Here is a 14,745-nt window from a genome sequence, read left to right on the forward strand (position 1 = left end):
CGCAGCCTTTCCTCATAAGGAAGATGCTCCGGTCCCCTGATCATCTTGGTGGCCCTGTGCTGGATTCTCTCCAGAAGTTCTCTGTCCCTCTTGAGCTGAGGAGCCCAGAACTGAACACAGGATTCCAGATGAGGCCTCACCAGGGCAGAGTAGAGAGGGACAAGAACCTCCCTTGACCTGCTGGACACACAGCACTAGATTTAAAAGACTAATAATAAAGTGAGTAGCTCAACTCTGTGCATTGATTGGCTTACTGCACACTGGGTAATGAACCCTGCTTTGTGAGACAACATTCCCAGTTCCTTTTGTCATAATTTTAGTAGTAACATGTCATAGCATACAAGTGCCATATATGTTCCTCAGGCCAAATTAAGTCATTCTAAAACCCAGCTTCCTCTCTGGAAACAGCAGATGATGATTTGATCATTACTATCTGGATAAAAAAAATGGTCTACAGTAACTAGACCAGATACTCTCCCAGATATCCTCTGTGTTGAACAGCAACACTACTACACAGCAAATGGGGTAATCACAGGGCTGTATCTGGGACAATGTTATCTCAGCTCTTGTCAGCAGAGTGAAAGATTCAAGGAATCATCTGGCAAGGGGCATGGGTGACTGAATCAGGCTTATTAGTACATAAAAAGCAAACGCAGAATCTCTGTGAAGGACAGCAAATCTGAGAATAAGAGAAAGGATATATTTTTTGGAAAAAAAGCTTTTAGTTGGCAGTCTTGAAAGAATGAAAGATGGTTTGGCCTGTTCAGGCCAAATGTTTAAAAGTGGGTGGTAATGAAGGATCTGAAAGTAAATAGTGAACTCTGGGTTTTGATGTACTTCAATATTAGTACAGCATTTCCTGTCTCTGAGAAAAAAGATGCTTGGGGAAAAAGGGCTTGGGATGAAAGACTTACCACTACCTATTAGTTTCTGCTCTGATTGGAAAGTGGGAGTGTTCATCACTTGGCCTGACCTGCAAGGGTTGTCAGAGGGCAACCAAACAAAGTGATAATCCCCTGTGATACAGAGTTGTCTGTGTTGGTCCTTATTCCAGATTGTTGTCCTGGATTTCTAGTGGCCTGGGTGAGTCCTTCTAATTTCTTAGGTTTTTACCCTCTATATGTGCTTTTGCTCATCATGGGTTTCTAGAAAACATATACAACAGTTTGCCAAGGGACATGCTCCAGAGCTTCCCCCTAGGGCGTAAATAATGAATGCATATGCCATTGCATTTTAAATCCGATGGGAATTGTAACTTAGTGTCTTGCATCCCAGCTGGAAAAAATGTATCTGTGTTTTTGCAGAGGCCTGCTTCAACATAGCCCTCCTCAACATGGCACACACATGGGGCTTTCCTGTGGCCTCTTTCATCTGCAGATGTGATCAAGTGGCCAGAAAGTGGCTAAGAAACTGGTGGCACACACATCTGGGAAAGGACCAGAATCTGTGGAGCACTGGCAGGAGCAAACCAAGTATGCTGCAGGCCTCTGGAGTCTGATGGATGCTGTGAGCAATGGCCTTGTGATGTGACTAAGCTTGAGCAACTTCTTTGGAATACATTGCTTAGCAAAAGAAGAAATGCTTGCAAAGAGGTTCCCAAAAGGGAGGAAGTGAAGAAAAGTATATAAAGAAGGAAAGGTGAAAGTGTGCTCTTGGGGAGTCTGTAACAGCAGAGAGGCCCATCAGTAAGCTGGGGGAAATTCCAAGCAAGTATTTTCAGGTCAAAAGGCAAAGGTGGTTACATGATCAGAGTAGCAGGAGAGCTTCTAAAGGAGCCTGTACTTAGAGGCAGCACATGCCAAAACAGGCTCTCCAAGTTAACAGGGAAGAGAAAGAAGGATCTGAGCACAGGCAGAGGGAACTCCACCTCATCCATGCTCACAGCCTGCAGTAGTGATCTCCTGCTTCCCTGGCAGCTTCATACAAGTGCTCAGGGTGCACACTTGCTATCTGGCACTTTAACATGCAGCCAGGGGAACCTCACACAACAGCACCTGCACAGAGGCTGGGGCACTAAATGAGCACTGTGGTCTACTCCCGCTGTCGTCTCTCATTGGAAAACTGGACCAAGTAACGCATGGCCAAAGATTTACATCATTGAGGGGATGTGGGATCCAGTGTTGTGATCAAACTGAATTCTGCTGTGGCCCTTGCAGTCCACCAGAGCCCCACAGTTCTTGGGCCCATCTTGGCTAATAACATCTATTTGTATGACTGTCAGATATTTTCAGCATATTTAACGCCAAAGTGGAAGGGCGTTGGCGTGCCTCCAAAGGTATGATGGGTAAACTCCTACCCACCAGGGCAGCACCAGGGGCTGAGGCAAGAGTACGTGCAGCTGGACCGCCTTGGGCTCCCTTGCTGTGTCCCCGCGGCCGTAGGGCAGCAAGGGCCGCGGGCGCGATGCAGGCAAGGCAACGCGGAGAAAGGCGGGGGAGCGCAGGCAGGCTGCGGCCACACGCGGCGTGGCGAGGCGAGGCGAGACGCGGCGGCACGGGCACGTCCTGCTGCCTGCAGAGGCAGGAGCTCTTGCGAGCAGCGAGACGCGGCGTTGCCAGGCCTCGCCCCTGCCAGCGCGGCTGGGGATGCCCCCCCCCCTGAGCTTCTCTGCCAGGATTCCCCGGACTTTATCGAGCCGGGGCATCTCCAGCGGATAGTGCAAGCACGGGGCGCAGCAGGCCCACACCACCGCACTCTCACCCTATACCCCGCAGCGGGCCGGCGAACGGGGGGGAGTGGGGGAAAGGTGGTTACGTGCCCGGCTCGGGGGGCGGGCTAGTACGAGCCCTGCTCGGATAGGGCACCTAGACTTGACGGATAGCTCCCTTGGCCAATCCTCGGAGAAGAGCGTGTGAGCGCCGGGGCGGGGGCGAGGGGGACGCAGGAGGTGTGTGCGAGTGACAGCAGCGAAGCCCTATCCTGGCGAGGGACGGGGGCTGCGGGGCGCAGCGGGGCGGGCCCGCGGCCGGGGGCGGACAATGGGGGCGCGGGGAGGTGGCGGCAGGAAGATGGCAGCTGCCGGAGGCAGTGCGGGGCGCCCGGCGGCTGCCGCTCCCGCGCGGCTCCCCTGCTCGGCCTGGCTGCTGGCCGCCGCCGCAGCGGCACTGACCGCCGGTGAGTGAACGAGCGCGGGTCAGCCGCTGCCGCGGATCTCGATGGGACGAGGGAAGCTGCGCGACCCGACCCGACCCTGGGCGCGGCGCGGCAGGCGGCGGTGGGCTCGTCTCGTCGGCCTGGGTCGGGCCCGGCGAGAGCCGCCGCGCCGATCTTCGCTGGTGGGGCACATGGAGGCGCCGCCGGGCCCTCGGGGGTGAGGCAGACGGAGGCGGGGTGGCCTTTCCCCGGCCCGCACCTCGCCCCTCGCGCAGAATGCCGAGGTCTGCCGGGGAGGTGACTCGCGCCCTGGGTCCGGCCGGTTCGTCCCTTTTCAATGCCGCTCCCGATCGTCATCGCCGGCTTATTTGAACGGAGGGTGGTTTACGCGGGCAGGGTACGGCTTTGCTGTTCCTTGCCCATCTGGTTCAAAGCCGAGCCCCACCGCCTCAGTGGCCAGGATTCTGGCCGGCGTCGTGGGTACGCTTCCCGCGCGGCCGTGAAAGCCCCCTCTCTCCTCTCCCTGAGCGCCACAGCAGGCCTGGCCCACGCGGGACACGCGTGGGTCCGTGGAGGACAAGGAGCCGTGTCCCTGGGGGGAAGGGAAGGGCGGGGAGGTATTTCCCCCCTCGGGCGAAGCGCTGCGCTCCGACAGTGCCGGCGTGGCCAGGCCACTGGGGTACGGCGGGTGAGGTGCGTGGCGGCTCCGGAGCAGCGCTTGCCAGTTTTCTCTTGGCTTGTTATTAAGTCAGGGGACGCGAGTCGTCTTTGTAGAGGAAAGGCACAGCGTGGAGGTGACCGGCAAATGGGGACGCTGGAGTTGTGGTAACTGACTTAAAAAGCACCTTTGATTTGGTTAGTGGTGAAGTATTTGGGTGGAGGAATAATTACATCAGCCAAAAAATGAATTGCTTGTGACTTATATAGATGGAGGAGAATAAGTGCAAGACAGTGGAGCGGTTAAAAATTGCAAAGATTATGCGTAACTTCATTGTAGTTTATATTCTTACTGGGCAAAGAGTTCTGAGTTTCATGTATCATTCTGAAATGAAAATGATCCCACACCTTTCCTAAGGTAGTTCACTGTATGTAGATCCTAGGCATGAAAAGTGATACCACAGTGTCCAAAGATATTTTTGGTTGTCAACACTGACTTAGTGGGTAAAACTTTGCAGAGTCTTTCAGCAGCAATCATTAAAGAAGCCTGATGCCTTCTCACTTCGTTTGTAAAACTTAAGTCCATCAAGAAAGGGGGTTAAATAGAGAACTGTGCCAAGTGGTAAGAAACTGACTTTGTAAGCCATGTGGCTTTAGATTATTACATTTTGCAGTAGACATATATAAAGATTGCCAAGGCTTGCTGTATATCTTCAGAGACAGCTTTAATATTTAGAATTAAGTAGGTAGAAACTATATATGCATAGGTTACAGTAAAACTAAGTTCTTTGAAAAGAAATATGGAGACAAGAAATGAAGCAAGCATATTTCCCATGACCACAACAAAAGGTACAAGTACAGTAATGTTATGAGGAGCTGGAAGTAGTAGATCGTTCTGCAAACTTGGAATTATGTAACCAAATATAGTACCTTAAAACCAAGCAGAGCTACAAGATACTCTTTTGGGAAAAGACCCTCCCTAGGGTGGAGACTATCTAAAAAGTGAGATTACAATGGGTGCTAAAGTCATTCTTATCTTTGTTGAAGTGTGTTTCTGTTCCTATCCCTGCAACTGGTGATTTTTTCCTAACTCCAAATCAGAAGTTATTCCCATGTTGGCTTCTCCATTCTGTGTTTATACTGTGCATCCTTAATCCTCCTGTGTGCTTTGAAAAGGCACTTTTTTTTTTGTCCATATATAGAGTTGGAATGAGGTTTACATCTTTGCACAGATGTGCAGGTTCTTTACCTCCTTTGCATATGGAAAGTAGATTGGAGATTGATGGGGAGAGGATGACACTGTAGAGTCTGGGGTTGTAAGAAGTCCTCTGTGATAAATATTCTGCCTCTCAGCTTGCATGTGGTGTTCCAGTTCCTGCTGTTTTTCAGGGACCGTCTTTCCATTCCCTTTCACCATGTTGGACTTCGATCTAGTGAGAGGTTCAGAAATCACAATCTGCCAAGCAAAAAGGCAGGGGCTGAAGTGTCATTTTTAGAGAGCCGTTGCTGCTAAATTGCTTGGATGTGGTGTGTGGCAGAATAATGTGGTGCATAACTTAGCTGCTGTGGCTTGTGGCTCCTCTTCTGCCTCTTCATATGCTTGATGGCAGATCTGTTTCATGTGGCAAATAACCTGCAGTGAGATAGAAATATTACTTAGGGGATTGTGTTGTACAGGACTGGTTTACCACCACAGTCTGCGTTGCCAAGCCAAGGGGGTCACTGTTGCTTCATGGCTAAGTACAGAAAACAGGTTTTAAGCTAATGTTCTCGTGTGTACCCACATGTGTGCATTAGAAGTTTGGCTTGCTTGTTTACACTCAGTCATCTGAATGTGATTGCTTCATTTACTTGTAGGAATGATGGAACATTTTCAAATGTACTGTTTGTGATCCTCTGGATATTTGTGGCATAAGTAGTTGATATAATCTCTTGTATGTGTGGGTGAGCCTTGGACAAGTAGTCAAGAGTATCAACAACAGGGATTACTTTGCAATCCTGAATTTGTAAGCCATGGAAGTATCACTTAAAGTGATATCATGTCTGCATTTAACATGGCAGTGGTGCCTGATTGCGTCTGAAAGCCTTGAAGTATGTCTAGACATTGCAGGAAACAATATTAGTGATTATTTCTGCTGTTCTTTTTGATAGCTTGTTTGGTTTTTCTTCTTTCTCCTCCTACCTCTTTTATACTTGGTCACATACATGTGGGCACACACACATATACACAGGTCAGTAACAAGCAGAGGAGTTGAGATCTTAAAACAGCTCAGGTGCCTGTTATTACTTTGAGCTCACCAACACATTTCTGTTGCTGCTTGAAATGTTTCCTGAACGTAACAGCGTAAGTCAGGGTTGCAATGCTCACTTCATGTTCATGCCAAGTTTAGTCAGAACTGCTTTATCCAGTCCGTCAGAAGCTGTTAGTTCTTTTAAACAGAGCCCACTGATGCTGCAGGTTGGAAGACTTCCTTGTCTGCTGTACTAAGTGGATTCTTCAAAGGGAAAAAAGTGGTAAGTGGATAAACTTCTCTCTGCTGGGTGAGTTGAGAATGGGGCTGCTGTTCAGGTCACCTCACTTGCAACAGCAAGAAGTTTTCAAATATGTTGAAAAGACCGTAGCTTATTTTGGTGATTAAATGTGCTTTAGGGCTACCTTATAAAATGTTGAGGTTCTTCTTGACCACAACCACCCAAGAGTCCTCTGCCTCTGTGTAAGTAATGATGCACATGGCTCTTCTGCTTGTTACCTGAGTTACAATTGGTTGTGTTAAGCAGCAATTCCACTGTCTGTGGACCTATCTTATCCTGACTGATGAAAGTATCATAGAATCATAGAATGGTAGGGGTTGGAAGGGACCTTTAGAGATCATCTAGTCCAACTCCCCTACAGAAGCAGGTCCACCTAGATCAGGTCACACAGGAACGTGTCCAGGCAGGTCTTGAAGACCTCCACAACCCCTCTGGGCAGCCTGTGCCACTGTTCCCTCACCCTCACAGTGAAATAGTTTTTTCTTATGTTTAAATGGAACTTTTTGTGTTCCAGCTTCATCCCATTACCCCTTATCCTGTTGCTAGATACCATCAAAAAAAGGGATGTCCCAACCCCGTCAATATCCACCATTTAGGTATTTGTAAATATTAATAAGGTCTCTCCTCAATCTCCTCTTTTAGACTAAACAGCCCCAGTTCCCGCAGCCTTTCCTTTTATGAAAGATGTTCCAGTCCCCTGATCATCTTGGTGCCTCTGCACTAGACTGTCTCTGGACGTTCTCTGTCCTTCAGCTGAACTGGACTCCAGATGAGGCCTCACCAGGGCAGAGTAGAGAGGGAGCAGAGGCTCCCTTGAAGTAGACAGTGAATGTCCCATGTAACATATAGGATAACTTCAGTCTGAGTGGAAGACAAAGAAATGAAACAGATTTTAATCTGAATAGTTTCTAAAGAGTTATTATTTTGCTAGAGAGGTGCTATACAGGTCATCATGGAGTCATCTATCTAAAACTTATTATTAGCATCAATAGAGGGAGTTCTCCAGGTGTGGTGTGATGTGGTATGATCGTATATGGCATACATGGTTCCTTCTACCACCTACATGTAATTAACTGATATATGAACAAAGTAAACAATCCGGTATGCAAAAAAAAAGTTGTTGCTATTTTTTTTAACTATTGAATGCTAACTCAGGATATCCTAGGAATACATCAGAAAACACTTGCATCCTTATGCTTTATGTCTTTCTGGTTGTTTTCTGTGGTTTGTTTATCTTCATTACTTTGCTAATCTGGGTTAGTGTGACCGTGCTTATAGTGATTAGCACAATGGAGAGGATGCTAACATCTTCTGTAAGAGGAAGCTGTGGCAGGAGAAGACAAGAAGTTCTGAACTGGCCTTGCTGCTGGCAAAGAAGCTTGGACAGCTGTAACTTCAGTGATTCACTTTTATCTCAAAATAGCAGTTACTTAGAAGAGTGTGTGTTTACTCAGACTAGGGCTTAGAAGTGAGTTTTACTGATAGCACTTGCTTTGTGGGTTTGCATCTAGAGACAGGGTTATCGTCAGTATTGTTTGCTATCTGAGCTGATTGAAAGATGAACTTCAGTCAGGTGATTTCACCTAGTTCCACTGATTTTTTAAATTTCTTTTTTTTTTCCCCACCACCACTCATCTTTAAAGTGGCAGAACTGTTCTGCTACTTGTCCTGAATAAGCCAGGGGAGGTTTTTTGTGTGTTTATGTTTTTTTTTTTTTTTTTTTTTTTTGTTTGTTTAAATTGAAGATGTTTATATCAAATAAGTGTATTGGTACTCTTTTTGTCTGGGATACAGTTAATTTGATTCATAGGAGCTTGTGTGATGCTATGTTTTGGATTTGGGATGAAAACAGCCTTGATAACACACCAATATTTTACCTTAGTTACTCGTTTTACATTGGCTTACATACAGTGCCAAGTCCTTTTCTGCTTTTCATGCCCTGGCCCACCAGCAAGGAGTGCACAATGAGTTGGGAAGAGACACAGCCAGAACAGGTCATCTCAAGTGACAAGAGCAACGTCCTAGACCACAGGACATCATACTGGGGGAGGAGAAGGAGGAAGGCAGGTCTGTTTGGAATTACAGCATTTATCTTCCCAAGTCACTGTAATGTCTGATGGAGCCCTGAGTGGGAGAAGCAAGTGCATGCACCTGTATAGGCTGGGTGTGACCTGCTGGAGAGCAGCTCTGCAGGGAGAGACCTGGGAGTCCTGATTGATAATAAACTAAATATGAGCCAGCAATGTGCCCTCGTGGCCAAGAAGGCCAATGGCAGCCTGGGATGCATCAAGAAGAGTGTGTCCAGCAGGTTAAGGGAGGTTCTTCTTCCCCTCTACTCTGCCCTGGTGATGTCTCCTCTGGAGTCCTGTGTCCAGTTCTGGGCTCCTCAGCTCGAGAGGGACAGGGAACTGCTGGAGAGAGTCCAGTGCAGGGCTGCCAAGATGATCAGGAGACTGGGCATCTTATGAGGAAAGACTGTGGGATCTGGGACTGTTCAGCCTGGAGAAGAGGAGACTGAGGGGGGTCCTCATTAATACTTACAAGTATTTAAAAGGTGTGTGTCAAGAGGATGAGGCAACACTTTTTTTTTTTTTGTAATGTCCAGCGACAGGACAAGGAGTAATGGATGAAATCTGGAGCACAAAAAGTTCCGCTTAAAATTAAGGAGAAACTATTTTGCTGTGACAGTGCCCTTGCACAGGCTGCCCTGGGACAATGTGGAGTCTCCTTCTCTGGAGGTTTTCAAAACCTGCCTGGTTATGTTCCTGAGTGACCTGATCTAGGTGGACCTTCTTTAGCAGGGAGGTTGGACTAGGTGATCTTTGGAGGTCCCTTCCAATCCCTACCATTCTATAATCCTATGATTCTGTGTCCTGGAGATGACTGAACACCTGCCTGCCAATTGGAGGAAGTGAATTAGAGCTTTTGTTTTACCTCTTAAACTGTCTTTATCTCACTTCTACCTTTCTGGTTCTGTTCTTCATCCCACTATGGGGAGAGTGAGCGAGCAACTGGATTGTGGCTGAGCTGCCAGCTGGGGTTAGCCCACAACCCTCGTATTGCACAACCCTTTTTGTTACTGGGCCTTGCAGCTCCTGCATGTTTATTTAGCTCGAGTGGCACTTTCCAGTTGGTGCTGCTACTAGGCTTTGGCTTGAAGTGCAAAAGGGAGACAGGAAGGTTAGTTGTTCTCACAAACTCTGTTACTTCCAACCCTGCAGAAGCAGATGCTTTGCAGTATACTTGCCAATGCTTTAGAAACACAAGGGGCATTAGGGGAGCTTGCCGTGAAACATTGGTCACACCCTGCCTTCAGTGTTTAAAATCAGATTGAGGTTCTGATCCTTAAGGAAGGGTTAAGCTGTGGGTAGTGCAGCAGTTGCGTGGGTGTTGACTGATGACACTTTCATAAGTACTTTTACTTAATAAGGTGTAGGTAAATCAGGGCAGGTGAACTCCAGGTAGGTGAAATGGCCATTGCCGGAGGTGTTTATCTTCAGTTGGCTTCTGGCCACCTGTTAACGTTTTTCAGTGACTTGTTTTTGTAATGCTTGTAAGTGAAAGATGCTGAGCAAAGATCGCTCTTCGTAGTATATTTTATAAAGCCATATGTGCAGCAGGATTTTAAAAATCTGAATGGTTCCTATGTCTGGAAGTTTTCTGACAGAAGTCTTAGAGGATTGCTTTGCTCTTTCAGCATGGAAGTTGTTGAGAAGATGGCTGCATGGAGATGTGCTGCATACCCTCCTACTTGACAAAATCAGCACAGTCATGATATCAAATGAGTGGCTCTAGAAATGAACTCACGTGAAAACTGAGGAAGAGATGTAGAATATGCTACGAGGGAGGCCATAACACTTTGCAGAGGTGAAATGTTCCTGGGAAAAGCCAGCTGAAACAGCTTCTACTCAGTGCTTCCCAACCTTGCTCTATTGGTGTACAAATATGGAGTACAGTTGACTGGGTTAGAGTGTTGATCTGGTTTAAAAGGAAACAACAGAAAAAAGGCAGTTTTGAATGTGGATTAGTTCCTGGTCAGATTCATCACATTATGTTATAAGTGGGCATGAGAGCTATTTAAATTGGCACCACCACTGACAAATTCTTGTGAAACAATGCTTTGAAATACGTAGCAGGGGCTTTTTCTTTTGGTTTGGTGGTTGTGCGGCTGCAGGTTATAGCTAGTTATGAGTTTGCTTAGCGAGTAAGTTAGCAAGTTTGTCTAGCAAGTAAGATTGCTGTGAGTGACGTGCCAGAGCTGGCTATAGGCATTCAGCAGGTGGTGGAGCAGAAAGGGATCTAGTCCTCAGAAAGCTTCAGATTTGCTTGAACTACTTAAAGTAAATCTAGTCACACTGGAACAGCTTGGCTGTGTGACTGAGTAGCCTGTTAGTTGCAGAGGGTAATCACTTGGATGACTTAACTTCAGCCATCTCTGTCTCCTTGTTCTTTTAATTGATAGGATTTTATTTGACAGGTTTTAGTGGAGTCCATGTGTACACAGGAAAAACCCTTGTGTTCACCTTTCAGGCTGGTGGAAGTACCAATACTTGGCATGAGACGGACACAATGCTAGGTCAGGAATGATGGCAGGTGGGAGTGACTGAGGTATATACATTTGTTGCTACTGAGTTGGTCAGAACTTTGTGGATTGATTATTGTAAAAGGGGAAAAAAAGGGCAGCTGCTTGTGTCTGTTTAAAATGTAGCCTTTTGCACTGTATGAAATGAAATTTGGGTACCCACATCCTAAATTCTTCTGCCTAATTTGTTTTGGAAATGAGTAGTTTCCACAATCCTAATACTAGATTTATCAAAAAGATGCTGCACACCATCAGCAGCTGGCAACATGGCTGATATTTTTAACAGTTTCATTTGAAATAGTACTAATTACCAATGCTAACCTAGAGAGAGGCTTTTGTTTCAGCCAGTCACATGTCAGTCTCTACTGACCTCACTTCCAATTTTGAGGTGTTTTTTTTGTGTACAACTTTTGATCCTTAATACTCTAATTTCTTTAGTAGATATTGTGACAGTTTTAGTGGATTGGTATAGTAATTCTAGGAAAAGTTTTTGAAGATGGGATGTTTTCTTCACTCTCTCTGCCATGTGTTGAGTATGTGTACTTGACTTTTCTCAGTCTTTTAGTTAAGCAAGCTTAATAATATCTTTTTTTTTTTTTTTGTGGAGAAAACTTTGTGTGTTTCAAGGAGACTATTCTAAGATGTAGTCTTTATTCTTTTTGTTCTGTGTAGACTTTCTTTAATCTTAATTCCTATTTTCTGGAATCTTCTTATGTGCCCAAGGAGTAATTTGCTGTGTTTGTTAGTGACTATGTTAGTGTTGCAAGGTTAGAGGTAGAACAGCTGCCGTCAGCTGTTCCAGTTACCCTTTACACTTTGAATGGGTTTACTTAAGTTGCCCCTTTGGGTTTTTCACTGTTTTGGTTTGATTTTGTCAACAGTAACTGTTTACTGCAATTTAAACATTTGTAAACTTACTTGGTCATGGAAGGAAAACCACTTAAAGACTGTTGAATGGAAAAATATGGTATTTGGTTTGGAAGGTACCTGAGTTGCTGATTGGTGTCTGAGTGTCCAGTATGGGCAGGGAAGTATTTCTTTGTGATCCTCAAGGAAAAATTACAAGATCAGGGCTAAACGTTATTGGCCTTGAGACTCAATGAGCATCTACCTAAACCTGACATGTGACAAACTCTTCAACTGGAGCATGAAACAGTGCAACTGTTGTGCTTACTACTTCTTGGATCTTGGCACCTTTAACAAGCATCTCAATTTCATGCTTTACAGGTTGAGAGTGATGCACTGGTGAAATTGTCTCCTTGGGATCGAATAAGAAATTTGTAGCCTGGCTGGCAAGGGAGTTCAGACATTCTTTGCCTTTTCTTGTGCTTGTTCCTCATTTTTGGTTAAAAGCATGGGCTTTGGAAGTAAATCTCAACATAAGTTCTTCTGCTGCCTCTTGGTAGAATAATGAGCAACTCTGCATCATGTGAAGCAGCCCACTTAAAAAGCTGACTCTGTAGTGTGAGAGAAGAAGGTGGTGTCAAAGCTTTTAAGACTTAAGTTCCATCACAGTAGGTACACAGAGGTATACAGGGCTGAGATACATGGGTGTTGTTGACTGCTTTGACAGATTTGTCTTAGCCTGCTTAAGGCTTCTCATTGAAATTATTTTCCTTTCATTTGGGGTGACATGATGCTATTTTTTCCCTTTCATCGTTGAGTCAGGCAGAGCTGAGCTGAATGTGCAGAGGCCAAGAGAGAGTGAATGTTGTGTTAGCAGATGCTCTTCTGATCTCATCTCTGCTTGAAGGATGAACATTCCCAGCAGCAAGGCAGCTGGAGGAGGTAGGTGTTCATGAACTAGGTGTGAGCAGCTTTTCTTTGTGTTTTGTTGAGCTGGTAGAATGCTGCAGGACTGGCTGCATTACTGAATACAGGAAGCTCTCATTCTTTCAGCAGCCTTAATTATTTGATGAGATTGGCAACCTGGGGAGCTGTTGTGGCAGCAGCAAAAAACTGTTCTGGTGATTGGCACCAGTTAAAGTAAACTCTGCTGTCCTCCTTTGAATTGCTTTGAAACATAGATCTCAAGATTGTTGTGACTTTGTCATAATTTCTGTAGCTGACGTTTCTTTGTGTCATATGTGAACATGTGGGGCAAAGATGTCAAGGTTTTGATGGTGTGAGAGTCTCCATGAGAAAAGGATGGGGCTACCTCGTCTGACACAACTAGTTCCAGCAAGATCCACCAGATCCACCACAGAGCACAGCTGAGACCCTCAGCTGAACTGGTGGCACCTCAGCAGTAATGTTTCAGAAAGGACAAAGCACCACACAGGCAGTGAGAAGTGAGAGGAGGAGTAGGGGGAACCACACTGCAAACCCCAAAGTGAGAAGAAGCAGAGGGAGAATACGCTCCAGGCACTGAGGCAGAGATTCCCCTGCAGCCTGTGGGAGTTTTAGGAGAGGTGATGGTGGAGCAGCTATTCCTCTGCAGCACATAGAGAGGACCACAGTGGAGTAGATAACCACACTGTGGCCCATGGATGACCCCAGGCTGGAGTAACTTCTTCATGGGAAGAACATGTGCTGGAGCGGGGAAAAACATGAGGAGGGAGGAACTGTTAATGGACTGACCACAACCCTCTGTCTCCCACTGGCTGCCTGATAGTTGGGAATGAAGGAATGAAGTTGAGTGAGGGAAAAGTGGTTTAGTTTTTGTCTTTGTGTCAAACCATCTAACTCTATTTTAATTGGCAATAAAGTAAATGAATTTCCTCCAAGTCAAGTCCATTTTGCCTGGGACAGTCATTGCTAAGTGATCTCGCTGTCCTTATCTCTACCCATGAGCATTTTCATATTTTTACCCCTGTCCTGTTTGGGAAGGGATAGTGAGAGAGTGTCTGTGTGAGCATCTGGCAGCTAGCCACAGTTAACCCTCCACAATGACATACATATATATTTCTACAAACATGTTCTTGTATATATGCATTTTAATATCTATATACCTAATAAGGCTTCAGATCAGGTAAGAGCATGATGGATTTGTGGTGTGGAGATGGTCAGACAGTCTGTCTTTTGTTATGCTGATGCATGTGACTCCTTAATACTTGTGTGTTGTCCTCATGGAATATAGAGTGGTTTGCTCCTGGGTGGAATGGCTGGTGTAGAGTTCACTTCCATCTTAAGGATAAATACTGTCAATGGATTTCTAGTGTGGAAATTTGATCCAGCATCTGAATGCTCTAACAGATCTTGTGAAGCTTCAGAGGAAGGATTTGGGTATATCTTCTCCTGTCTACTAACACGTGATTTTTCTGCTAGGTGTTTTATCTAGTGAAGAAATTATGGCCTATGGGGATATAAATGCCTGTAATTGCAGTAGAGGACTGTAACTTTGTTCTGGGTTTTTTGAAATGTTTTGTAGGGGTCTTGCTGCTGTTGTTTCATGTTGATTGTACAGGGAAACTGCTTTGTGGGAGAAAAAACTAAATGTTGTGCAACTGTAGCTGGGAGTGATGCCAACAGTAGATGTTAATGTTTCACAACACACTTGACATTAAGTAAGAGTATTTCTTAATGAAAGCACTGTTTTATAAGTGTATATTGGTTTTGTGACTTTTGACCCCTAGTTGTTAGGAAATACCACATCCTCCTTTCTGATGAAACTTCTGGGCATCTGGGGACACCATAGTGAACCTGTCGAGACGCTGGCTTTTCTGTTGTTTTAAATATGAACTGCCCAGGCTCTGTTGTATTAATCCATTTCTTTCTATTTTCCTAACCCGCAACTCTGTCATCAACTTGTAACCTGTAACAACCTGTCTGAATATTTTCATCTTTCTTATATGAGATTTTTTGATTATATCCTGATCTTTCATCCATAAAAGACTTTGTAAATTAGTTGTATAGATGACTGCATTACCAGGTGTCTTTTA

General features: G+C 45.5%; 1 protein-coding gene across 1 annotated transcript in view; it reads left to right on the forward strand.

The window, feature by feature from the left end:
• Positions 1–12,562: 12,562 nt before the first annotated feature.
• The window catches only part of MPZL1 (myelin protein zero like 1), a 40,330-nt gene continuing 38,147 nt past the window's right edge, over positions 12,563–14,745 (forward strand). Inside the window, exon 1 of the mRNA XM_062003128.1 lies at positions 12,563–12,652. Coding sequence (XP_061859112.1) covers positions 12,619–12,652 — 34 coding nt within the window. The 5' untranslated portion in view covers positions 12,563–12,618. The remainder of the gene's footprint in view (positions 12,653–14,745) is intronic.

Source organism: Colius striatus, chromosome 1, assembly GCF_028858725.1.
Source record: "Colius striatus isolate bColStr4 chromosome 1, bColStr4.1.hap1, whole genome shotgun sequence".
NCBI classification, from domain to species: Eukaryota; Metazoa; Chordata; class Aves; order Coliiformes; family Coliidae; genus Colius; species Colius striatus.